The sequence below is a fragment of the Dromiciops gliroides genome, chromosome 2 (assembly GCF_019393635.1).
Source record: "Dromiciops gliroides isolate mDroGli1 chromosome 2, mDroGli1.pri, whole genome shotgun sequence".
Taxonomy (NCBI): Eukaryota; Metazoa; Chordata; class Mammalia; order Microbiotheria; family Microbiotheriidae; genus Dromiciops; species Dromiciops gliroides.
The window spans coordinates 158,611,697-158,639,463 of NC_057862.1; the positions used below are offsets into that span (position 1 = coordinate 158,611,697).

Consider the following 27,767-nt stretch of genomic DNA (forward strand, 5'->3'; position numbering starts at 1 on the left):
CAGGTGGTGAGTTAATAAAATCGGGTCTGGCTCTTGAATTAGCTGAACGGAAGCAAGTTTGGGGATTGTGTTAGCCTTTGCTAGAGCCAGGGAGCTTATCCATTTTCCTCTTTCCCTATTCCCTTGTCATTGGCTTAATTAATTTCACCTTTGCTGTGTATTTTATTCCCATAAATAAAAACTGATTTTTTTTTTCTTTTGTAGAAAAGAGGCTGTTAATCTCCTTTCTTATTGGCCTGGGAGAAATAACTAAAAAAGGCAGTCTGGAGGGGAGGAAACTTTGGACCTAGAGGTCCTTCATTATTTTCTGAACCCCAATATTACGGTGAGCCACGCAATTAACTCTCCCCATATTAAAATTTGGCCCTTACAATGTTCAATATAAAGACAAACTGGTAACAATTAGACTTACCCCAAAAGTGGAACAAGAGCTAAAAGACTGGCCCCTAAGTAAAAGTATTCAAAAGAGAAGGTTAGATGACAACTTCGTGGGTTAGTTGAAGAAGAGATTCATTTTAAAATCAGGCATGGGTTGGACCAGACAGCCTCTGGGATGCCTTTCAATTCTGAGATTCTCTTTAATTTGATTCATTCCATGGAAAGAGTCAGGATGGTAAAGATTCTAGACACCAAGAACTGTGCAGAAATTTTGGAAATCTTCAGAAACATAGTTATTTTGAACTGGAAGAGTCCTAAAAAATCATCTAGTTTAATCTCATTTTAAAGGAAAAAACTGAAGCTCAGAGAGTTAAAGCAACTTGCTGATGCCCATGCAAGTATTAAGTGGAAAAGACAAACAGAAGTCTTTAACACAGTGCCTAGCACATAGTAAACAGACTGACATGAAAGAGGAAAAATGCCATTTTGCTTCAAAGAACAGCTCTGAGATTAGTGGATGAAAATTATAAGGTAGAAGACTTTAGATCAAGAAAGAAAAATTTAAATTAAAACTCTCTAAGAATTAAATTGAACTACTACAATAGCCCAATTGGTCTACTTACCTCAAGCTTTTCCACTACCCCAATCATCTGCCAAAGTGATTTAACTGTCATTGTCAGAAGCCCCACCCACCCCATTACATTTGAAGTCCTGTACATTATGGTCCCAGCTTACCTTTACAAGCTTATTTTCATATTATATCCTTTCATGCACGGTGGGATCTAGCCAGACTTCTCTTCTTACTTTCCTTATATACAATAGTCCATCATCTACTTTTGTGCATTTGCACTGACTGTCCTCCATGCCTAGAAGGTACTCCCCTTCTAACCCTCATCTAAAAATTCGTAGGATCCTTCAAGATTCAGTTCAAGTGTTTCTCTCTCACTCTCCCCATTTTATCATTTTAATCTCTTTTGTATATATTGTAATGAATATGCAGCCTTCCCCAGCTGGAGTAAGCTCCTAAAGGGCAGGGCCTATTTCACCTTTTTGTTTGTATGCCCACCACCTAGCACAATGCCTGGTACCTCATACATGCTTAATAAATGTTTGTTGATTGACTCTAGAATCATACTTTCTTCCAGCACTCAATACAATGATACCGGTCTACTTCCTGTTCTTCTCATGCTACATTCCATTCCCTGAATCGACAGCCAATTTCATTCACTGTCTCCCATGCCAGTAATGTTCTCCCTTCTCATCTCTGCCTCCTGGCTTCTCTGCATTTCTTTAAGTCTCAGCTAAAGTTCCACATTGTGCAAGAAGCCTTTCCCAGGTATTCTTAATCTTAGTACCTTCCTTGAGATTTCTCCTAACTTATCCTGTGCTCTCTTGTGTTGTACATAATTGTCTTCATCTTGTCTTTCCCATTAGACTGTGAGGTCCTTAAGAACAGAAACTAGGGCAGCTAGGTGGCACAGTGGATAAAGCACTGGCCCTGGATTCAGGAGGAACCAAGTTCAAATCTGGCCTCAGACACCTGCCACTTAGTAGCTCTGTGACCCTGGGCAAGTCACTTAACCCTCACTGCCCTGCAGCCAAAAAAAAAAAAAAGCAGAAACTGTTTCATCAAAAATCCCTCTATTACTTACCATAGTACCTGGCACATAGTAGGTATAAAATAAATGCTACTTGGTCATTCCCCAATTGAGAAATGGTCAAACAGATGAACAGGCAGTTTTTCTGAAGAAAGTCAAAGTTATCTATTGCCATATGAAAAAAATGCTCTAAATCACTATTGATCAGAGAATTGAAAATCAAAACAACTTTGAGGTACCACCTGACACCTATCAGATTGGCTAATATAACAAAAAACGAAAATAATAAATGTTGGAGAAGCTGTGGAAAAATTGGAACAATAATGCATTATTGGTGGAGCTGTGAAGTGATCCAACCATTCTGGAGAGCAGTTGGAACTATGGCCAAAAGGCTATGAGACTGTTTATACCCTTTCACCCAGTGGTAGCACTGCTGGTCTGTATCCCAAAGAGACCACATGTGGTAAAAAGTTTTTAACAGTCGGTTAGCGATAATGGAGAGATGCCAGTTTTTGAAGGACCACCCTTTTGGGGAGGAGACTGTGCCGTGTACTCCACCTCCACCTGCTAAGCACTCCCACTTCCGGGGTGCAAGCTTAAAGGCAAGGAGAGAAAGGAAGTGGGGCTTTTGCCTGTTCTCCTGGTCCGATGACTGGCGCTGCACACAGAGACGCTGAGGGAGGTTGGACTCAACCCGCTCGCCCTAGCAGCATGTGCTTGACGCGGCTCTCCCCCTCAACGGTGGCCTTGGGTTTTTGGTGAGTTTTATATGGAATATAGACTAAGCTTAGACTTAAGACTATTTGTTTTGTATTCTACTTTTCTATCCCCTCTAATCAACATCATCTTGTAATTTCCAAACAATAAAGCTCTAACTAGAGACCAGAGGCTTCTTCCATTTTACTAGTCTGGGAGATAAATTAAGGGAAAGGTTAAAAAGGGGAGGTTAGGGGGCGGCTAGATGGCACAGTGGATAAAGCACCGGCCCTGGATTCAGGAGTACCTGAGTTCAAATCCAGCCTCAGACATTTGACACTTACTAGCTGTGTGACCCTGGACAAGTCACTTAACCCCCATTGGCCCGCAAAAAAAAAAAAAAAAAAAGGGAGGTTAATGCTCTAGTATCCAATTTTAAATCTCACACACAGAAAACGGAAAAGGACCCACATGTACAAAAATATTTATAGCAGCTCTCTGTGTGGTGGCAAAGAATTGGAAATCGAGGAAATGCCCATCAATAGGGGAATGGCTAAACAAACTGGTATATGATTGTAATGGAACACTATTGTGCTGTAAGAAACAATGAGCAGGAGTTCAGAGAAACCTGGAAGGACTTACATGAACTGATGCTGACTGAGAGGAGCAGAACCAGGAGAACATTGTACACAATAACAGCAACATTGTATAGTGAACAATGGGGACAGACTAAGCCTCTTCTCAGAAGTGCCAACGATCCAAAATAGTTTCAAAGAACTCATGATAGAAATATTCTCAACATCCAGAAAAAGAACTGTGAATTATGAATGCAGATTGAATCATACTGTTTCTACTTTTGAAGAGGTTTTTTTTTTCCTTCTTGTTTAAGGTTTTTTCTTTGTGCTATGATTCTCCTTTCACAAGATGACTAATATAGAAATATATTTGATATGACTGTACATATACAAACCTATATCAGACTGCTTTCCTTCTTGGGGGGGAGAGGGAAGAAAAATTTGGAACTAAAAATCCAGTGTAAACAAATGTTGAAAACTATCCTTATATGTAATATGTAACTGGAAAATAATAAAATAAATTTTTTTTAATTAACTAAAACAAACTGATAGATGAATGAATGAATGAATGAATGAATGCATGCATGCTACTTGACTGAGACATACAGGTTAAGGAACCAATCAAAGAAAACTATCAGGCACAATGTGTTAGGGCTATGCCCTAGATTTTTTGCGTTCACAAAAAAGATAAGCTCATTTTAATTCTTTATTTATAACTTCATTGGATTATTAACTTTTCCCCAGTTGTTTTTTTCCTCAAATGTTTTTTTTTTTCACCACAGACACTTCAGGTATTTATTACTTTAAAAATCTATTCTAGGGGGCAGCTAGGTGGCGCAGTGGATACAGCACCGGCCCTGGATTCAGGAGTACCTGAGTTCAAATCCGGCCTCAGACACTTGACACTTACTAGTTGTGTGACCCTGGGCAAGTCACTTAACCCCCCCTTGCCCTGCAAAAAAAAAAATCTATTCTATTTTTTTTTTCATATTGGGAATATGCAACAATCTATCATAGCAAGAACTAATAATTGTTTTTTTTTTGCAGGGCAATGAGGGTTAAGTGACTTGCCCAGGGTCACACAGCTACTAAGTATCAAGTGTCTGAGGCCAGATTTGAACTCAGGTACTCCCAAATCCAGGGCCAGTGCTTTATCCACTGAGCCACCTAGCTGCCCCACTAATGAAATTTATTAATGGGTATTCTGTGAACTCCATATACTTATGCCAGTAGTTACATGAAGACTAATAACCAGGACTGTGTCGGATTATCTTGCATAATTATCAGTATGAGAAGAAAGCTAATTAAAATAGTTTGGACATTTAAAGAGTTTCTATTGCAAAATGAAAGCATTCATTAAAAAAAAAAATCTTCATTTGCATTTTTATCACATAAAATATAACCATTTACAGTTAAGGAACATTATTATTTATGGGGATGGCATTCTTTTCTTGAAAAATTAATTTTCTTTTTACATTTTGTCTATGAATCACAATCACCCTAATAATGGAAAATATTCAGCCTGGATTAATAGCAAAACTTCAAGGCACTAGAGCCCTCAGGAATGTATTGGTTCAAAGAAGGGCTTATTCCTTTCAATGTTAAAATGCTTTTCAGTTTGTACAGACATCATTCTGAAATATATTTATGTGCTTCCTTGACTAAGAAATAGAGTTTATAAAATACAAAAGTTTTCTTGATGACTGAGGATTACTAGTAATATCAATTATAATATACTGTAACAATGTCTTCAGGTTTGCTGAGACTATACAGGGGTATGTGACCCCCCACACCAAATGATTCCACAATGCTCTGCTTTTTGATTAAGTCTTTGTGTCTTTTTATAACAGCCCATTTCTTCTCTTTCTACATGACTATCAATTGTCACTTCTCATCACTGCTATATGTCTGCCTGAAGGAGCCTTCCTTTTCTAATCTGCTATTGACTTGGAATCAAATTATTCAAGTTTAAAAGTGGTAGGCTTGTAAAGAGCTTAGCTCACCAAAGAATTAAGCAAATACATGAATTCATTTTATGACATCCGTTTGGGCTGTTTAGCAAAATTTTTTTTCTTTCTATTGAATTCTGTGTACATAAGTCTGAGTAGCAGCTGCAGTATAACTTTAATATATCAATGGATCTGTGATCTCACTACGTACTCCATTCAATGAACTGAACAAATGCCACCCCATTCCTGACTTCACATTCTAGAAAAGGCTCATTGGTGGGCTCCCATAAATTAACATAATTATTGAAGTACAATGAACACAGTACCTGGATAAGTTCTTTTTGGCTTCATTATTTTTCTCTTCTGTCACAGTAATCTCTGCTCTTTTGAGTTTTCTTCTCATATGTTCTTAGTTACTTATCAGTTCAAACATGTAGCAACAATTGCACTCTCAAAGAAAGGCAGAAGTTCGATGATATATGAGGAAATGAACCAATTTTTTAATGGCACCTTGAGAAATTCTAAATGAAAATAATTCTTGGATAGTTCACTTCCAAAGAATTGGGATTTTATATTTAAGTTTTGTTCTGCCTAACTCAATGAGTAGGTTAATTTTACTAAAGGACAGAATGAAAGGTGAGAGTAAAACTGCTAATTTGTAGCCAGCAGCTTTTCTAAACAAGATTCTGTCTACACAAAATCACAGCTCCTAAAACAATTTTTAAAATCCAGAGGAGCTGCTACATGGCACAGTGGAAAAGCACCGGCCCTGGATTCAGGAGGACCTGAGTTCAAATCCAGCCTCAGACACTTGACACTCCTTAGCTGTGTGACCCTGGGCAAGTCACTTAACCCCAACTGCCTCACCCCCCCCCCAAAAAAAATCCAGTGAAACTGGTAATTTGGTGTTCTCTATTTTTTTTTGAAAGGTAACCAATGAATACATATACAATTCCTCAATTCTGCAAGAAAAATTTTTTAAAGATGAAAGCATAATTCTGAGTGAATATACTTAAGGGAAAACAATACAACATTCTTGTTTTGAGAAAAGGTATCTGGAATAAACTAGGTACTTGAACAACTATAGTTACCTAAGTGGGAGGTACCAGAGTTCCTCTACAAATTATCAAAGAAATGTTCAAATCAAGTACTTCCTATATAACCACTCTATAAACAAATTAGTCCCAAAAGAATAATTTCTGGGCAGTTTTCAAGGTTAGGCAAAAGGATAATAGTTAAAAAAAAAATAATCACCTCTGTGGACCATATACAAAAGTTTTTGCTAAAATGTTGGTTTTTATAACAACTAATATTCAACTTTAAGATGTGTGAAAGCTAAGATATATCAAGATGGTCTAAGAAATATAACTAAATGAGTCCATTTTAAACCCTTTAATTAATTTACAAATAAATCACAATAGGCCCACAGACTACTTCATACACTCATAGTGGAAAAAAATAAAACACCATTATATCTTATGGAAACCAATGTTCCCTCACCATCCTCTAAATTCCTATGCTATCTTTCTCTACCATTTATTTGGCTATTAAATTTATCTATACATTGAACCCCAACTCAAATGCTATTCCTCTTTTAAGACTTCTTTAATCCCATCATTTGATAATGAGCTTTTCCCCCTCTAGACCTTCCTTAGCTAGTATTTTCTCAATTACTCAATCAACACACTTCTCTTTATTCTGTTATTTTTGTGTTTAGTTATTTTAGTATGTAGTATCTATGGCTACTGACTATAAGCTCTATAAGGGTAGCTATCATATTTTATTTTTTGTATTTTGAAGATCCTAACACAGGAGACTGCACATAGTAAACAGAGTGTTTACTGAATTAATTGTGCATTGCTTTATGACATTTATTCTACTGATGAACTGCTATTTTAATCTTGTATTAATAGCTTTTCACAGCTATTGGCATCAATTAAACCAGATTTTAAACTCCTGGAGGGCAGGGGCCAAGTCATCTTTGAATCCTTCTTTCAAAGTATCTTTGAATACTTCAAAATGCTAAAAATTATTTGTCTACCTGAATATATATGCAGGTAAAACCAGAACATCCCAAAGGATATTTGTTTTCAATTCTGAATCTCTGGATTTGTGTTTCTAGAGATAATGCTTGTCACTTATAATATATACATGAGAAAAAAAAACCATATAGAATACAAGTAGTCAGTCCGCTACTTACCAATGGTTTGTATTCCCAAAGTTAATTTATAAGTTGGCTGTTTGGAACTTGGAATGCATTTTCCCATAGCAACAATGTTATAAAGGGTTGTTAGGTTCCCAGAATATCCCACAAACGCCTATTTAACCCATAAGGTGGCTGGAATACTACACATAAGCAACTAATAATAGCAGAAAACAATACTACCTTAATACCAGAAGAGTTTAATACTAAACTGAACAAGATAATTTGTACATATTTTAAATACTGATATTTTAATATATACTTTAAAGACTCCTTTAGTGAAGTTGACTTTTTTCTATCAACTGGGTCATATATTAGCCCATATTTGATAGCTTCCACTCCCAATCATTAACAGGTAATACCTTTCACCCAAAATAAAAATAAAAAGAGTATCTATACTTACATATTGATTCATATACAAAGTATATAGAGGCCTTACCTACTACCTTATTTATTAGTATAAGTTAGGCCTAGAGTTTTTAAGACTTAGTTCATTCCCAGACCAGGCATGAAGGGAGTTTATCTTTAAAAGTAAGACAACTTCCTTTCCAAAAGTTGGGTTAAATGATCCCCTAAGGTTCCTTCTACATCTAAATTTATGTGCCTATGATCCTTAATTCTTTTCCCCATTTAACATCTCCCTGAATAAAAAGATGGTTAGGTAGTCAGAAAAGCATTAATATACATCTCTCTAGACCACTCAGTGTGTTCAATCAAGGAAAGGATTAATTAAGAGTTAAGGGGGCGGCTAGGTGGCACAGTGGATAAAGCACCGGCCCTGGATTCAGGAGTTCCTGAGTTCAAATCCGACCTCAGACACTTAACACTTACTAGCTGTGTGACCCTGGGCAAGTCACTTAACCCCATTGCCCCGTTAAAAAAAAAAGTTAAGTGAGAAAACTTTCTTCTCTGTGGTCTTTTAGGGAAAGGAAATTTTCTTAAAAAAAAAAAAAAGTTAAGAGATGGGAAAAGGTGGAACAATTATGGGATATACCAGAAACCTAAAGAAGTTTTCCTTCAAGGGCTAGCTGCTTCAGCATAAAAGCAGACAAACTGATGAGAGGAAAAAAAAGGGGGAGTTTTAGGAACGAAGGTATAAATGTGAGAAAGGAAAAAGAGATAATAAAGGTCGTGTCCACAGAGATGGGAGTTATTAAAACCCTACAAAAAAACTAAAAGCCCAGGACTGGGACAAGAAGAGGCAAGAATCAGGGATAATTGAGTGACTGCCTATTTGAAAACGAATCCTTTCACTGATGAATTCCAGATAAAGCTCTAATATGTATACTGTCTTTAATCACCTTCAATTATTTACATAGTATCTTGCCAGATTGTTATATAATAACTGCAGCTAGCATTTATAGCTCTTTATGTGATCCCATTCGATCACAAACAATCCTGGCAAGGTAGGTGCTATTATTATTTCCTTTTTACAGATGAGGAAACTAAAGCTGAGAGGTTGTTAAATTGCCCAATGTACCACAGCAGGTCATCAAAGGCAAGATTTAAACAGGACTTCCTGACTCTAAAATGAGCTATGACTATCTAGATGGAAAAGCCACACAAGCAGCAGTAGAGGATGCTGTAATATTGTCTGATATTCACATGGAAACTGACTATGTAACTTTGTCATGTTAGTGGATTAAAATTAAAATAAGTTTAGGAAGAATACCAGTTCTTTTCCTTATTCAATTTCATTTACATTTTTTTGAGTGGTACCTCCTGATAAGCCTGGGGTGACGTACAAGAGAAGGATATGAAAACTACAATACAGTATGGCAAATAGCTCCCAAAGTTCCAAAAGTTTCACTGATGAATTCACTTCCCAAAAGACTCTACAAAGATCTACTTCAGTTAATTTTGGTAAATAAGTTATATTAAAAAAAAAGTTATGCATTGCTCTTACATAGCTATAAAGTTAATCTGAACAAAAACAGTGAAAATATATCCATTTTGAAATGTGTGAAATCTTAATTTCTAAAAATCAATTATTTCAACAAGGATGAGTAAACCCCTACAATATGCCAGGCATTGTGGTAGGTCCTAGAGATACAAATACATATTAAACAAACAGTACCTGCTCTTAAGGAGCTTACAGTCTGGCTGGGGGAGATAGAGGACACTGCTTGAAAACATTTTAAAGAGGCATTGAAGAGAAAAAAACCTTAATTGCTCTACAGCAGCTAACATATTTTATGGCCTTATAATTCAAGATGCACGAAATGCCATACAATTTCCATCGTTTTCCATATTTTATGCAGTCAACAGGAAATTAAAAATCCACTCTGATGCCATTTTGCATTAAGAAACAAATACGAGTAAATGAGAAAAGTATAGTAAGATATGTACTGACTAATGCAGAACCTGTAAAACAAAATGCACAATGACTACAACAATGTAAATTAAAGTATCACTAAAAGGAAGCCAGATTCTGAGAAATTTTTTTTAAATTAACAGTCCTGGGGGCAGTTAGGTGGCGCAGTGGATAAAGCATTGGCCTTGGACTCAGGAGGACCTGAGTTCAAATCCAGCCTCAGACACTTGACACTAGCTGTGTGACCCTGGGCAAGTCACTTGACCCTCACTGCCCCCCAAGACAAAACAAAACAAAAAACAAAACAACAACAACAACAACAACAAAAAATTAACAGTCCTGGTACTGGGGAAGGACTACAAGGACAGAAACACTGTCAAACAAGGTCACTTCACTGTCTTGATTGTTTTTGCTTCCCTGTTTTCTATGTTACAACAAAACATTCAGTTCCCTTGTCATCCCAGAAATGACAGGGATGTAAAAAACAAAATACAAAGCTTTTTTTAAAAGATAATAAAAACCAGAAAATTATATAAACTCATCTTAGTTTTATTCATGATTTGTAATTTCTATGTTTTATATTTCTGTGCATTGAATATTAAAATGCATTGCATAATACTGATTCTCTAATACCTTTAAAACACACTAAAATACCTGTTTTAAAAACACATACACAGGCGAAATATAACAATTAAACTACTCCAATGTTTTTTACTCTTGAGTAAACAGAATCTTAGTTTTACCTGAGGGAATGGTTGCACTGTTTTGGTGGTTTTCACTGGTCGACACAAATAAGTCTTCCTCTCCTTCAGTGGAAGAGCTAGAAGAAGATTCACTACTGAGGTCATTCTCACTAGAACTGCTAGAGCTAGGGAGTAATGCATACTTTCTCCGGACCTCCCGTTTTTTCCTCTGCATTAAAATTCTCTCCTTTTGTTTCTGTGTCCTCTGTGAAGAATTTTTCACAAATCTCTTTCTACACGGAAGTCTCCTTAATGAATTAGTATGAAAACAGGGCCTTTTCATCAATAATCCTGAAACCGATTCTGTCTCAGTCCGAGGCCACTTTTGCGACCGAGAACCATGAGTTCTACTTTTAGCACTCAATATTGCCTGTGAGTGCCTAACAGATACTTCCTTGTCTTCATCAGATGTTACCGTGTCAGAATCTCCAAAATGCAGACTAGATGAAGGGGAAGAAACACAATCACTAAAAGAGGAATCATTATCTTCTTCGCTTTGTGTTTCTAGATGTTGCCTCAATCCTAACATTCCCTGGCTTTCTTTAACAACACAGTTTTGGGTATACGAAGGGCCAGCCTGCTGACTCTTGCGTTTTTTTCTTACAACAATGCCTTTTTCTTGGTCTTCTTGGTTACTATTCATGTCTTTCTCTTGTTTTTGAGAATCATCACACAAGTGAGAGAATTCATTTTCTACTTTACTAGCAATCATCTCAACTTCTGCAGGGAAACTTTTGGCTGCCCCGATGGGCTCAGGGTGCAAGAGGATCCCTTTTAGACTCTCCTGTGTCTTTGGTGCATCAGAAGTTACCTCACTCTTCATATCCGCTTTTAAGGTATAGAGTCTGTTACAATCAGGAGTCCATTGAGTCATGGGAAATTGTAAGAAAGTCCTAAAAAACAAAATATAAAATATTTTTAAAATATGCTTTATCATACTGAAAATACTACATGATTACAAAAATGTTAAATTCTGCTAAAACAGGGGCAGCTAGGTGGCCCAGTGGATAGAGCACCGGCCCTGAATTCAGGAGGACCTGAGTTCAAATCTGACCTCAGACACTTAAAACTTACTAGCTGTATGACCCTGGGCAAGTCACTTAACCCCAATTGCCTCACCCCCCCAAAAAAAAAATTCTGCTAAAACATTCTCATGAGAGGATATTGCTATCTTCTAATCCTTTAATATTTCTATTACTGTACTAATGCCTTTTTTTTTCCTAATTACAGAAGCCATGTTAATGTTAGACACTTTCAAAATAGTGGGCTAGATCATAATTTAAACTTAAAACATACATTGGCACCTTTTTTTCTAAAGTCACAAATTTGGTCAAAATTGGCCTATTTTGGGGGGCAGCTAGGTGGTGCAGTGGATAAAGCATTGGCCCCGGATTCAGGAGGACTTGAGTTCAAATGTGACCTGACACTTGACACTAGCTGTGTGACTCTGGGCAAGTCACTTAACCCTCATTGCCCTTCAAAAAATAAATGAATAAAAACTGGCCTATTCTCTCCAAAAATGATCATGGAACAGAGACAAACGAACATAAAAAGCTTAGCAACTGAACTGAAACTGAGATCTCGATTCAGTCAATATGAATTTCCCTTCCAGTTTATTCTAAGATGGCATATATTTTATGAAACAACAGAGTCTGTTTCTCAATGTCTAAAGTATATGTAATATTCACTCTTGTTAAAAACAAACAAACAAACAAACAAAAAAAACACCTGGCATTAATATAGGTCCTAACTCAAAATATATATCTTATATCTTTCACTCTCATGGCATCATTCTACAAAACATTACCCCATTCTGCTTTACAAATGAAGATAAGAACACATTAGAGAAGGGATACATTAAGATATGAAGGTAGGGGCAGCTAGGTGGGGCAGTGGATGGAGCACCAGCCCTGGAGTCAGGAGTACCTGAGTTCAAATCCGGACTCGGACACTTAACACTTACTAGCTGTGTGACCCTGGGCAAGTCACTTAACAAAAGCAAAGCTCTGTAAGTATATACAAGGAATAGAGAGATGAGAAAGAGGGCACAGAAACAAGGGAAGAGAAGGGAACAAGTATTTATAAAGTGCTAGGTAATTAATAAGTCCTGTACAAATAGTATGTCATTTGACTTCATGATAACCCTGTAAAGGTATGTGCTATTATTAAGCCCATTTTACAGATGAAGAAACTGAGGCAAATACAAAGGTAAGTGACTCGTCCAGGGTCACACAGCTCGTGTCTGATACTGGATTGGCACTCAGGTCTCCCTGACTCCAGGACCAACATTATATCTACCGTCTCACCAAGCTGCCTAGAACTAAGTTAATTTTGTAATTTTTTCAAAAAATGTTAAGGTATCCAAATAGTGTATTTGAGAAGACAGTTAAGTAGATAATAAATTTATAAAGAACAAATACTTAAGGGGGCGACTAGGTGGCACAGTGGATAGAGCACCGGCCCTGGAGTCAGGAGTACCTGAGTTCAAATCCGGCCTCAGATACTTAACACTTACTAGCTGTGTGACCCTGGGCAAGTCACTTAACCCCCACTGCCCTGCCCCCCCCCAAAAAAGTGTATGCCAAGCATCTCATTTTAAAATTAGATGCCTAGTTAATGATAGTAATTTTTGATAGTAATTTTCTTTAACCACTTCAAATCAAACTGCTTTTATAAAAACCAACCAATCACCCTTGTAGAATTTTAGTACTAGATAGGAATCTCAGAGATTTCTGCTTCAATTCCCTCATTTGACAATAGAACAAACTAAGGGTCCAAGAAATTAAATAATATTCCTTTTTAATTGGTAACAGAGCTTGGGCAAACTGATTTTTTAGATGTCTTTGTTTCTAAGCCTTTTAATGTACTACTCAACATCCCTGTAAGATGTCACAAAACTGCACTGAAGGGACCAATACAAATTTATGTTACCTTATCTCAATTGTATCCTCAATAGCTGCCTGGCAATCCATTTACTCTTTTACTTTTCTAAGTGAGCCTCAACACTAAACAGTTCTATATATCACTCAACTATAAATAAAGGAGTTTCAAGTTAATATTGAACTATTAATGACTACTCTGGATCCAGTTAGTAAATCAATTCCAAAGTCACCTAATTACACCACATCTAGCCCACATATCTTCTTTTGCACAAGTTTTGCTAATATCTAAGAAAACCATCTACCAAATTTTCCTGATCTACCAGTTCAGTAACACTGACAAAAAATAAGGTTAATTTGACAGGATATGTAAAAAGTAAGTTCCTTGAGGAAGGGACTGTTTTGGAAGTAGAGAATTTAGGTTCAAGTCTCACCTTTGGGCCTCTGACAAGTCAGGCAGTGTGATGGTGTCCCATACAACATTAAGTGTCCCATACAACATTAAGCTGCAGAACAGCAACTGGTAAATTAGTAAGTGTACACCCCAAAACAGGGTCATAGAGAGAAACTAGATGACTTCTCTAAGATCATGCTTCTGGTATATGGTAAATTCTGAGAAAACTCAGGTTTTCTGATTCGAAATCTAGCCTATGGCCTAAACTAATCTAGGGGTTTATGATGAAAAGGTGGAATCTGTCTCTCTAAGGTTTGGACTTTTTATGATTAGCAGTGTGCATTACTTGGCCCAAATCACATCTGACTTGCCAACATGTTCATTAGCTACTTCTCCCATGTCCCAACTTGAATCAACTGCATCATTAAAACTGTGACTTGGGGCAGCTAGGTGGCACAGTGGATAGAGCACTGGCCCTGGAGTCAGGAGGACCTGAGTTCAAATCCGACTTCAGACACTTGACACTTACTAGCTTTGTGACCCTGGGCAAGTCACTTAACCCCAATTGCCTCACTAAAAAAACAAACAAACAAACAAAAAACCTGTGACTTAAAAGACAGATTAGAGGAAAGTTAAAACTCAAGGCCAAGTCAGGATAATGGCTAAAATGAAGGTGAATGTCTGAATGAAAAGCTATTTACTGCATGCTTAGGATACAGAGGAATTGTACTGAACTCTAAGGATACAAAAACAAAAACTAGAAAGTCCCTGCCCTCAAGAGGCCTAGATAGATGCCTACTAATAATACCACTTTACACAATCTTCAATGTTGCTTGGGCTTGGACTTTGTAAAGATTAAGGAAAATTTGATGTTATATTTATGTAAGTATAATAATTTTCTGATGAACATATTATAGGCTTTGAACTAAATTTTATCCAAAATAAACCAGTACAAATTCTTGAAACAGGAGAGAACATTGATTCAAAAACCATCACCCAATTTAGTACAAGTGAGAAAACAGAATGGCCAAATATTTAACATGATCTATCAGTGCACTGCATGACGCAGAAATCTTTTGAAGGGTACAATAAATCAATAGGAAAACTACTGCTTTCTTTAAGTGAAGATGACCACTTGGGAAAAGAAAGTACTTCAAACCAATTCAATAACTGTTTCTGCAGAAAGACACCTAGTTTACATTGCACCAGATGTCATATAGCTAGCTATATATACCTGACAAAACCTTCTAATATCATTTATTAAGTTTTGAAGAAACGCCTTAAAAGTCAATATGCATTCATTCCAGTGTCTCATGCCATGTATATCTAACTATATATGCTATATCTATAGCATAACGCTATTAAACATTTCATAATAATTGTTATGGGCCTAGCACCCCAGAAGTTTTCTGGGGTACAAAGAACCTTCTCCTTGAGAAACTAAACCAAAGGACAGACAAACCTAAAGAGATTAAGTGGCACTGGATCAGGACTGAGCTAGCTCCAGGACCACCACCCTTCATTCCCCCTGGGGAGATAAGATTAGGTGTGGCTGCTGCCTTCCTGGCATGAGGACAGAGATGGCTTGAGAGATCCTCAGCCATCCCTCACCCAATTCCCCCAGCCACCACCAGGGGGGATGGTCCTCCCCCAATAAGGGAATTTTCCACAGTCAGAAGATCACCCCCATCAGTCCTCTATTAGAGTATCTGCCAGTCTCCTGCTCGAGGAGATAAGGTATCTCAGAGCCTAGCCTTTGTACCATGCCTTCTCCCCAAGAGAAGTCCAAGGATTTCTCTCTTGGTTTCCTTTCCCCAGCACCCTAAATAAACTATTATTTTATTCTAATTGATTTTGTGTAATTCCTAAGAACCCCAATCCCTACCCCTACTCCTATCCTAAACCCCCACCATTTCCCCCATAACATAATGATGGTCATAAAAATGTTAAATTCCATTTATTCTTTTTAGAAAGGCATGGAATTAAATAATACAGTTTAGGAAAAAATACAGTTCAGTGCTTAAAGACTTAAACCTCAATTATTTGGAAAATCAATTCATCCAAAACATATAATTATTCCATGATGTGAGAGAACTGAAGCATTATTTTAATAGGCAAATGACAAAAAGAAGGAAAGTGACTAAACTCAGTTATTGTATTACAGTTGCCTTTATCTGAATATTTAACAATTAACCTTTTCTGTGATACTGTTTTTCACAATACCTTATTTATTTCATCTGAGATACCTTCCTTCATAATCAAGGAGCCTTCCCTAACTCAATGCAACACATTCATTTCTTTAAAATTCAATTTTGTTTTATTTTCAGTTCCTAATCTACTCCTTCCTCCCTCCTCTTTTCTCACTCAAAGAGAAGACAAGAAAAACAAACAAAGCTCATTAGGAATATGTATAGTCATGTGAAAGAAATTCCAGCAATGACCAAAAAAGAAGAGGAGAGGGAAGATAAGAGGAACAAAGGGAAGTGAAGAAGAAAGAAAAAAATATGCTTCAATCTGCACTCTAAAGTTATCAGCTCTCTATCTGAAAGTGGCCTATTTCATCATGAGTCCTTTGAAATGTGACTGGTCACTGCATTATTCAATGTTCCTAAGTCTTTCAGAATTGATTGCAATGTATTTATTAAGGATCTACCATGTGTAAAAAAAAATTGCTACTAGGCCTGGAGAGAGAAAACAATAAAACAATCCCAGTTCTCAAGAAACTAACATGGGGTGGGAAAGTCAGGGGGAGATGGTGGTAAAGGAATACACTTGTAAATTAGTACGTTAATTATGCAATAATGTTAAAAGGGAAAGAGTGCAGAAGTGTGTATGTGAGTCAAAGAATGGGGAGGTAAGTACCAGGAAGGCTTCAAAGAAGAGAGGGCACTTAAGCTGAATCTTAAAAGACAAGGTTTCTGAGAAGTAAAGATCAGGAGAGAGTGTAAGATATTTCCTATGTCTGAAATAATCCAAACAAAGGAAGTGGCTTCTACAAAACTGGGAAGGCAGAGTTTAGAGAACAAGCAATAGAAAAGTTCATTGGAATCTAGGAGATCTTGAAGGAGAGATAGGTGAAATGAGGTTGTGGTGGACCTTACACAACAGGATTTCATGTTATCTTATCCTACAAGCACTAGAAATTCAAAAAAGGAGTTTTTAGTAATGGACTGACACGACCAAGCCTTTATCTTAGGAAAATTATTTTGCTAACAGTGGATGGTGAACTGGAAGGCAGATAATGCCAACATAGAAACCAAGTAAGAAACTATTTATTAACAAGTAATGAACAACTTTAGCAAAGTAGCAGGATATAAAATAAATCCACATAAATCATCAGCATTTCTATACATGACCAACAAAGTCCAGCAGCAAGAGATAGAAAGAGAAATTCCATTTAAAGTAACAGTAGATAATATAAAATACTTGGGAGTCTACTTGCCAAGAGAAACCCAGGAACTCTATGAACACAACTACCAAACACTCTTCACACAAATCAAATCAGATCTAAACAATTGGAAAGATATCAATTGCTCATGGATAGGCAGAGCTAATATAGTAAAAATGACAATACTGCCTAAATTAATTTACTTATTCAGTGCCATACCAATCAGACTACCTAAAAATTATTTTATACAGCTAGAAAAAATAATAACAAAATTCATCTGGAAAAACAAAAAATCAAGAATATCCAGGGAAATAATGAAAAAAATTCACAGGAAGGTGGGTTAGCGGTACCAAACCTGGAGCTTTACTATAAAGCGGCAGTCATCAAAACTATCTGGTACTGGCTAAAAAATAGAGTGGTTGATCAATGGAATAGGCTAGGCTCAGGAAATGCAGTAGTAAATGACACTAGTAATGTAGTGTTTGATAAACCCAAAGACTCCAGCTTCTGGGATAGGAACTCAGTATTTGACAAAAACTGCTGGGAAAACTGGAAGATAGTATGGCAGAAATTAGGCATAGACCAACATCTTACACCTTATACTAAAATAAGGTCAAAATGGATACATGATTTAGACATAAGAGGTGATACCATAGGTAAATTAGGAGAGAAAGGAATAGTCTACCTATCAGATCTTTGGAAAGGAAAACAGTTTTTGACCAAACAAGAGATAGAGGATATTATAAAATGCAAAATGGATAATTTTGATTATACTAAATTAAAAAATTTTTGTACAAACAGAAGCAATGCATCCAAAATTGGAAGGGAGGCAGAAAACTGGGAAACAATTTTTGAGGCCAGTGCTTCTGATAAAGGCCTCATCTCTAAAATATATAGGGAATTAAATCAAATTTATAAGAATCCAAGTCATTCCCCAATTGAGAAATGGTCAAAGGATATGAACAGGCAGTTTTCTGATGAAGAAACCAAAGCTATCTATTCCCATATGAAAAAATGCTCTAAATCTCTAATGATTAGAGAGATGCAAATTAAAACAACTCTGAGGTACCACCTGACACCTATCAGATTGGCTAAAATGACAAAAAAGGAAGATAATAAATGTTGGAGAGGCTGTGGGAAAATTGGAACACTAATGCATTGTTGGTGGAGCTGTGAGCTGATCCAACCATTCTGGAGAGCAATTTGGAATTATGCCCAAAGCGCGATAAAGCTGTGCATACCCTTTGACCCAGCAATTCCACTTTTAGGTCTTTTGCCCAAAGAAATCATGGAAGGGGGAAAGGGACCCACATGTACAAAAATATTTATAGCTGTTCTTTATGTGGTAGCAAGGAATTGGAAGTTGAGGGGGTGCCCATCAATTGGGGAATGGCTGGACAAGTTGTGGTATATGAATACAATGGAATACTATTGTGCTGTAAGAAATGATGAGCAGGAAGAGTTCAGAGAAACCTGGAGGGTCTTACGTGAGCTGATGATGAGTGAGATGAGCAGAACCAGAAGAACATTGTACACAGTATCATCAACATTGAGTGTTGACCTACTGTGATGGACTATATTCTTCTCACCAATGCAATGGTATAGAAGAGTTCCAGGAAACTCATGATAGAAGAGGATCTCCAAATCCAAGAAAAAAAAAGAACTGTGGAGTATAGATGCTGATTGAACCATACTATTTCTTTTGTTTTGGGTGCTGTTGTTTTTTTTTCTATTTTGAGGTTTTGCATCACTGCTCTGATTTTTTCTCTTGTAACAGGATTAATGCAGAAATAGGATTAATGTTATTATGTGTATATATATATATGTGTGTGTATATATATATGTATATGTATAGAGATATATAGATATAACCTATATCAGATTACCTGCTGTCTAGGGGAGGGGGGAGGGAGGGAGAAAAATCTGAAATTGTAAAGCTTGTATAAACAAAAGTTGAGAACTATCTTTACATGTAACGGAAAAAATAAAATACCTTATACATAAAAAAAAAAAAAACAACCAAGTAATGAGGGTTTGAACTACAGCAGTAGCAATGACAGCAAAAAAGGAGATTGACTCAACAGATATTAATAGAGGGAGAATCAACAAGACCTACTTCAAAAACCAGACTTAAAAACTTAGGTCTTCCACTTTCCTTATCTTTCACCCCTTGATACTTTAAGACAAGTCAGTTATCATATTATGTGGCATTTATGGTTATTACTCCATACTCTATTACATGACTTCATGCTTCTTGTTCCCATAATTATCCTAAGCCCAAAAATATATTATTATTTTTTCTAGCTCTATAAAATAATTTTAAGTAGTCTGACTTAAGTAGTCCCCTCCCCTAGGGGCACTGAATTTAGGTAAAATTGTTATTTTTATTATATTAGCTCTGCCTATCCATGAGCAATTGATATTTTTCTAACTATTTAGATCTGATTTGATTTGCATGCAAAGTGTTTTGTTTTGGGGGTTTTTTTGTTTGTTTGTTTTTTGTTTTTTAGTGAGGCAATTGGGGTTAAGTGACTTGCCCAGGGTCACACAGCTAGTAAGTGTCAAGTGTCTGAGGCCAAATTTGAACTCAGGTACTCCTGAATCCAGGGCCGGTGCTCTATCCACTGCGCCACCTAGCTGCCCTGCAAAGTGTTTTGTAATTGTGTTCATAGAGTTACTGGGTTTGTCTTGGCAAGTAGACTCCCAGGTATTTTATACTGTCTACTGGGTAACAGCATTATTGTAAAGATAATTAAATGTGAAAGACTTAGCAACTCTGATCAATACAATGATCCATGAAAATTCTAAAGGACTCATGAAAAATGCTATCCATCTCCATAAAGAACTGTGGACTGTGTGCCTTATAAAAAAATAGCTAACTGCTTGACATGACTTCCTATGTATAATGGGTATCATATTTCTTGCCTTCTCAATGGGTTTTGGAGGAAATTAAGGAAAGGAAAGAATGTGGAACTGAAAATAAAAATGAAGAAATAAAATAAAGGAAAAACAAAACAAAGGTAGTGTTTCAACTGCCTCTTAAACACAGTTTAAGGGACTCTGAGACAAAAGTAAGGTGGAAAGGCACTGTAGACATTTAAGACAGTCATGGAGGGTGAGAGGAGTAGGAAGTGGAAACTTGTATATGACATAATATTTTACCAACTGATTCAAATGAAATATTGATTTGATGTCTACTACGCACAAGGTTCCAAAGGAAGAAAGGATAAAAATATCAAAGTCTCTAGAAGAAGAGGGGGTTTTTTAACCTGATGTCATTAAACATTTTTTTTTTTTTAGTGAGGCAATTGGGGTTAAGTAACTTGCCCGGGGCCACACAGCTAGTAAGTGTTAAGTGTCTGAGGCCAGATTTGAACTCAGGTACTCCTGACTCCAGGGCTGGTGCTCTATCCACACTGCGCCATCTAGCTGCCCCTCATTAAACATTTTTTAAATATTATAATTATATTTCAGTGTAACTGGTTACCTTTAAACATAATTCTGAAAAGGGTTCTAAAGGCTTTATCAGTCCAGCAAAGGAGTCCATGGCATAAAAACAGTTAAGAACCTCTGCTCTACAAGCTTCCTTTCCAACTATGCTCTTAGCTGAGAACCTTGTGTCATGGGGTGCAGAGCACCCCAGAAGTTCTCTGGGGCACATCAAGGAAGCTTCTCCTTGAGAAACTAAACCAGAGGACAGATAATGCCTAGAGAGATAAGCTGAACCAAATCAGACTGAGCTAGCTTCTGATTCCTACCCTTCATTCTGGTCTCCCTTACCCTGGGGAGATAAATTTGGGTGTGGCTTTGGCCTTGTGTTCTGAAGAGGAATCTGTAGCCACCCCTCACCCAATTCCCCCAGCTACCACCAGTGGGGGATGGTCCTCTCTCACTAAAGGAACTTTTCACAGGCAGATGGTACACCCCCATCAGTCCTCTATAAAAGTACCTTCCAGTCTCCTGTTCAAGGAGATTTGGTACCTCTGAGCCATGTGCTTTATGCCAAATCTCCCCATGAAAAGTCCAAGGATTTCTTTCATGATTTCCCTCCCCCCACCCTTCCCTTGCTCATAAATAAACTAGCACCTTATTCTAACTATGTTTTGTGTGCAAGAGGGTGTAATTCTTTAAAGAGGAATTCCTAAGAACCCCAATCCCTAACACAACCCGTATCCCATTTCCCACCATTACACTTGTCTCATATTTTGTTTTCTGACTTTCTAAAAAACTAACAATCTTGTATAAAAAAAAAAATTATGTTCCAAATTCTTTCCATCCCATCCACTGAGAAGGTAAGCAATATGATTATCAATTGTGCATGTGAAATCATGAAAAATATATTTCCATATTAGCTATATCAGGGAAAAAAAAGGAAGAGAAATAAAGAAAGCAAGAAAACTCTATTTCAAATTGTACTCAGAGTTCCTCAGTTCTTTCTCTGGAGGTAGATAACATTTTTCATCACAAGTTCTTTGAGGGGCAGCTAAGTGGTGCAGTAGATAAAGCACCAGCCCAGGATTCAGGAGGACCTGAGTTCAAATCTGACCTCAGACACTTGACACTTACTAGCTGTGTGACCCTGGGCAAGTCAATTAACCCTCTTTGCCCTGCAAAACAAAAACAAACAATAAACAAGTCCTTTGAAATTTTCTTGTATCACTGTACTGATCAAAGTTAAGTCTTTCACAATTTACCACCATTACAATACTGTTGTTAATATATACAGTGATCTCCTGATTCTGCTCATTTCATGTTGCATCAGTTCAAACAGGTCTTCCAGTGTTTTTCTGAAACCATCCCCATGTCATTTCTTAAAGCACAGTAGTACACCATCACAATCATATGCCACAACTTGATCAGCCATTCCCAAAATGATGGGCATCTCCTCAATTTCCAATTGTTTGCCACCACAAAAAGAGATGCTACAAATATTTTTGTATATATAGGTCCTTGCCTCAAATTTTCTGGAAAAAAATTGAGCACATTCTCTGAGAGTTCCTTCTCCCACCTTCCTCTTCTCACTTAACAACCTAGATGTCTTCTGTCACCTTCACCTTGGTCTCATATGAGGTGGCCCTTCTTGCCAAGGCAAACTTGGCTACATGTACAAGTGATCCTATTCCTCCAAGTCTTCTTGAGCAGATTGCTCCCTCCATCACCTCTACCATCTCACTTATGTTTTATCTTTCCCTGTATAATATCTGCTTCTTATTATCTAAACATGCCCATGTCTCCCCCATCCTCAAAAACCTTTTACTTAATCCATTCATTCATGTTAGCTCTCCTCCTATACCTCTTTTCCCTTTTGTATCTAACCTCTCTGAGGCCATCTACAATAGACATCTTTATCTTTACTTCCTTTCCTCTCATTCTGTTCTTAAATCTCTACAGATAGCTTTTGAACTCACTATTCAGGCAAAATTACTCTCTCCAAAGTCACTGCTGATCTCTTAATTGCCAAATCTAATGAATGGTTCAATCTCAATACTTCTTGCCCTCTCTACAGCCTCTGACATTGTTGATCACCATTTTCTCTTTGATACTCTTCTCTTTGTGACTCTTGTCTCTTAGTTTTCCTCCTACATACCTGACTACTCCTTCTCTTTGCTAGATCTTTATCAAGGTGATACCAGACAACAGTGGATATTCTACAGGGCTCTGTTCTGAGCCTTCTTTTCTTATGCTACTTTACTTCATGATTTCATCAGTTTCCATGGGTTCAATCATTAGCGGATGATTCTCAAATCTATTTATCCAGCTGAAAACTTTCTCCTGACTTTCAGTATCACATCTCTGAATCAGGTAACTTGAAATGGATGTCCCATAGACATCAAATTATTAGACATCGGGCAGCTAGGTGGCACAGTGGATAAAGCACCAGCCCTGGATTCAGGAGTTCCTGAGTTTAAATCTGGCCTCAGACACTTGATACTTACTAGCTGTGTGACCCTGGGCAAGTCACTTAACCCCCATTGCCCCGCAAAAAAAAAATTTAATTAAAAAATTATTAGACATCAAATCATTATCTTCCTTGTCCCCACCCCCTCTTTTTCTAAACTTCCCTATTACCAATGAAGGTACCACCATCCTCCCAGACACACAAGCTCACAAGCTAAGTATTATCCTTAACTCCTCACACTCTCTCACCCCCCATATCAAATCTGTTTTCAATGCATATTGATGTTCTTTGTAGCATCGTTATTTAAGTCATTCTTTTCTTCTACACTCGTTTGTGTGTGTTGAGCTTCCCTCTCATCAGAGTAGCACTTTCTGATTGGGTTTTTTTTGTTTTTTTGATCTGCTCATTCTTCCAGCCTACCTTCTTGGACTTTATGTTAGTGTTGGATTCTGTTCACTACTGGGGGAAGGAGGCAGGGGTCTGGCCTGAGCTTCTATCTTTTTATGACCTGCTGTTTTCACAGCTCATTCTAGGGGCCCAAAGTTTTCAGTGTTTCCAAAGTCATATGATTTGAAGAGAAGTTTGTTCACTGCCCTCCTGGTATGGACTTTACAAGTTCCTGACCCAGGTTTGGATCTGTTGGATTGTGTGTGGGTAGGTTGCATAAGACTGCTGCTGAACTTGGTCACTGTTAGCCCACTAGAAGGTTCTGCAGGTTCAGAGCAAATGCACTGTTTGACTCGCCCCCTTTTAATGTTGGTTTCCTGTCCTGGTTATTCCAATGCTGGGTTAAAGGTTAGACGCTCCCCTTTTCCCCCATCTGCTGTCCTAGGCTCAGAGACATATAGTTACGCTTTTTAAATTTGTTCCTTGTTGTATATACAGCTAGTGCCTCTCTCACTCATGACTGTGACTGATCCTATCTGTCCCAAAACTGTGACCCAGAACTGCATTAATAGGCAACAAAGATGCCAAATGACAAGTATATATTACTGTTCCTAGTTCTGGTTCAGGAATCCCTTGTGATCTTTCTGCCCCAGTGCTTCCAACCCTGTTGTTCAGTCTCAGTCCTCTTACCATTACTGGGCACTATAACGCTCTCCATCATTGCCCTGCCTCTGCTATCACTTCATTATGCTCCTAGCCAGCCCCCACTCTGTTATCCAAAGACCTCTCTATATTCCTAAATTGCCCTGGACTGGAAAAATGATTCACTGTGACTTTTCCTTGACTTTCCCATATAGTACACTGTGCTGGGTAAGCTGGGCAAAAATGCTGACTTTCACTCTTGTCATCCTAATCCTTCCTTATAGCCTCTCGTTTTTTGGTGAGGCAATTGGGGTTAAGTGACTTGCCCAGGGTCACATAGCTAGTAAGTGTTAGGTGTGAGGCTGGATTTGAACTCAGGTCCTCCGGAATCCAGGGCCGATGCTCTATCCACTGCACCACCTAGCTGCCCCCTAGCCTCTCTTGAATAGGCCCACTTTTCCCCTCTGACCACTCTGGTATAGGTCCTCATTTCCTCAAGCCTGCACTATTACAATACCATGTTGGTTGGTCTGCCTGCCATGTCTTTCTCCACTTCAGACCATCCACTACTGCACAGCCAAAGTGAACTTCCTAAATAAAGTGCAAGTCTGACCATGTCACCTCCCTACTCAAAAAACTCCAGTGGCCCCCTATCACCTCCATGATTAAATATAAAATCCCAACAATGAAAGACCTTCATAACGCACCCCCAACCTTCCACTTCTTACACCTTACATTCTTTGATCCAGTGCCACTGATCTTCTTGCTGGCCCTCAAATATGATACTCCCTCTTCCATACATTTTCACTGGCTGTCTTCCATGCCTGGAATGTTCTTCCTCATTCCTTACTTCTGGGGGCAGCTAGGTGGAACAGTGGATAGAGCACGGGGCCTGGAGTCAGGAGTACCTGAGTTCAAATCCAGCCTCAGACACTTAATACTTACTAGGTGTGTGACCCTGGGCAAGTCACTTAACCCCAATTGCCTCACCAAAAACAACAACAAAAAAAGAAGACGAGAGACTGTTATTTTGACTATTATATATAAATGAAAAATAAAAGATAGAGAGAAGTATAGAATAATTTTATACACACACATACACTTATGTCTAATGATAACCATCTGTAGTGGGGGGGAGAAAAAAAGAAATTTATAGCTCTTGTATATTTGGAAGGAATAACAATTTGTACATAGATTTGCAGTTTCGTGTGTAATCATCTTTTTTTTAATCATACTGTGTTATGGAAATGTTTGTTTTGTCCTGTGAATTGAAAATAAAATATTTTAAAACTTTTAAAAAAAGATTATTTTCAATTTACAAAATAATTTATCATGTAAATAGCTTGTTTTTACATAATTAATTGCATGTTATCTCCCTCATTAAACTAAAAGCTCCTTGAGAGGGGGCAGTGTCTTTTTACCTTTCTTGCTATTCCCAGGGCTTAGCAAAGTCCGAAGAACATAGTAGTTAATAAATGCTTACTGACTTATTGTCTGACTGACTCGTGTACAGGTAACCTAAGAAAAACTGCTATGAAGGTAGACATTTTAGAAATGAGGAAGCACTCAGAGAGGTTGTGAGGAAAAGGATGAGCCCCTCTCAGAGTGCCTGGGGACAATCCCAGGAGATTAAAGTGTCAGAGAGGTGAATTCAGATTCATGGGGAAGAATAGAAAGAGGTGCTTGAGAGCCTGAAGTTCACAGGTGATGGGGGTTAATTTCTCCCAGAAGAAAAAGGGAAAAAGGGAACAACTCAGAATGGCAGGGGGTGTGTCTGTGCAGCTAGCCAGCACCTACCTGAGCCCTGGGAGTTAGAATGCTGTTATAAAAGGAAGGCGTGCCAGCCTGCACGTAGCTCCACCCACTAGGGAACTGGGCCCATTTTTGCAAAAATGTAATAAAGTTATTTTTCCTTTTTTCTAACATCCTAAGCGCTGTGTCTCAGAGACACTGTTTTTCACAGAGGATAAAGTGATTTGACTAAGATGAAAAAATTCTCTATCATAGAAATGAAATTTGAACCCAAGCCTCAGTGCTCATTCCACTATATATCACAGCTAAACAAATGCCTAAAAATAAATTTTAAGTAAGAATGCCCACACACGGGGGCGGCTAGGTGGTGCAGTGGATAAAGCACCGGACCTGGATTCAGGAGGACCTGAGTTCAAATCCGGACTCAGACACTTGACACGTACTAGCTGTGTGACCCTGGGCAAGTCACTTAACCCCCATTGCCCTGTAAAAAAAAAAAAGAAAAAAGAATGCCCACACACAAAATCTATATAAATTTGACTGCTTTTTCAAGAAGGGGCAAAGGGTGGGAGGGAAAAAGAATTTGGAACTCAAAATTTTAAAAAACAAATGTTGAAACTGTTATAGGGCCTAGCACCCCAGAAAGTTCTCTGGGGCACATCAAAGAAGCTTCTCCTTGAGAAACTAAAGCAAAGGACAGACACAACTAAAGAGCTAAGTGGGACCTGATCAGGACTGAGCTCGCTCCAGGACCACCACCCTTCATTCCAGTCTCCCTCACCCCTGGGGAGATAAGATTAGGTGTGACTGCTGCTTTTTTGGCAGGAGGAGGAGAGAAAGATGACTTGAGAGATCTGAAGCCACCCATCACCCAATTCCCTCAGCCACCACTAGTGGGAGATGGTCCTCCCTCAATAGGGGAACTTTCCAGAGTCAGACAATCACCTCATCAGACCACCTTCAGACCTCTATAAAAGTATCTGCCTGGGGGCGGCTAGGTGGCACAGTGAATAAAGCACCGGCCCTGGATTCGGGAGTTCCTGAGTTCAAATCCAGCCTCAGACACTTAACACTTATTAGCCGTGTGACCCTGGGCAAGTCACTTAACCCCATTGTCCTTAAAATTTAAAAAAAAAAAAGTATCTGCCTGTCTCCTGCTTGAGGAAATTGGTATCTCAGAGACACGCTCTGTACCATGCCTTCTCCCCATGAGAAGAAGTCCAAGGATTTTTCTTTTGGTTTCCCTTTCCCAGCCCCTAAATAAACTACTATTTTATTCTATTGGTTTTGTGTACAAGAGGGTGTAATTCTTTAAAGAGGAATTCCTAAGAACCCCAAACCCCCTACCCTATTTCCTCACAACAAAACTTTTTTGTTTATCTGTAAGTGAGAAATAAGTAAAATTAAATTGTGTTTAAAAAAAAGAAAGCATGCTTTGGGGAAATTACTGTTAAACTGCATTATTTATTTAGGCATAAGAGTAAATAGAGACTGACAGAAGGTGGGAGAGACCCAGAATTAAGATCTGAGTTCAAATATTACCTCACACATTAGATCTGTGACCTTGGACAAGTCAGTTAAATTCTTTGAACCTCTATCTCCTCAGATATATATGACAGCATCTATCATAGGGTTGTTGTGAGAACATAGGTAAAGTTCTTTGCAAAACTTAAAATGTCATGTAAATCGCAAATTTTACGTTATTCATTTCAGGGATCCACTAATGTACTAATCAATGCAGGGGAAGTAACTCTTCATTCTCCCAAGTCAAGAGTACAAAGTAAAAACTCTAGCAAATACAATATCTAAGCTGAAAATGCTGGCTATAATAGCAACTGTGTGTGGCAATTCCTATCAGCATTTCCAGAAGTTTATGAAGACTGTCAATTAACTTATGAAGAGGCTGACATCTGTGGAAAGGAAATGGGATGGGTTCCGGACCTTTGGTGTTCTGTTTTGTTTTTATATTG

General features: G+C 37.9%; 1 protein-coding gene across 1 annotated transcript in view; it reads right to left on the reverse strand.

Moving 5' to 3' along the window:
- Window positions 1-27,767, reverse strand: part of RNF111 (ring finger protein 111) — a 115,777-nt gene that overhangs the window by 68,144 nt on the left and 19,866 nt on the right. The window contains 1 exon segment of the mRNA XM_043987713.1: window positions 10,457-11,349. Coding sequence (XP_043843648.1) covers window positions 10,457-11,330 — 874 coding nt within the window. The 5' untranslated portion in view covers window positions 11,331-11,349.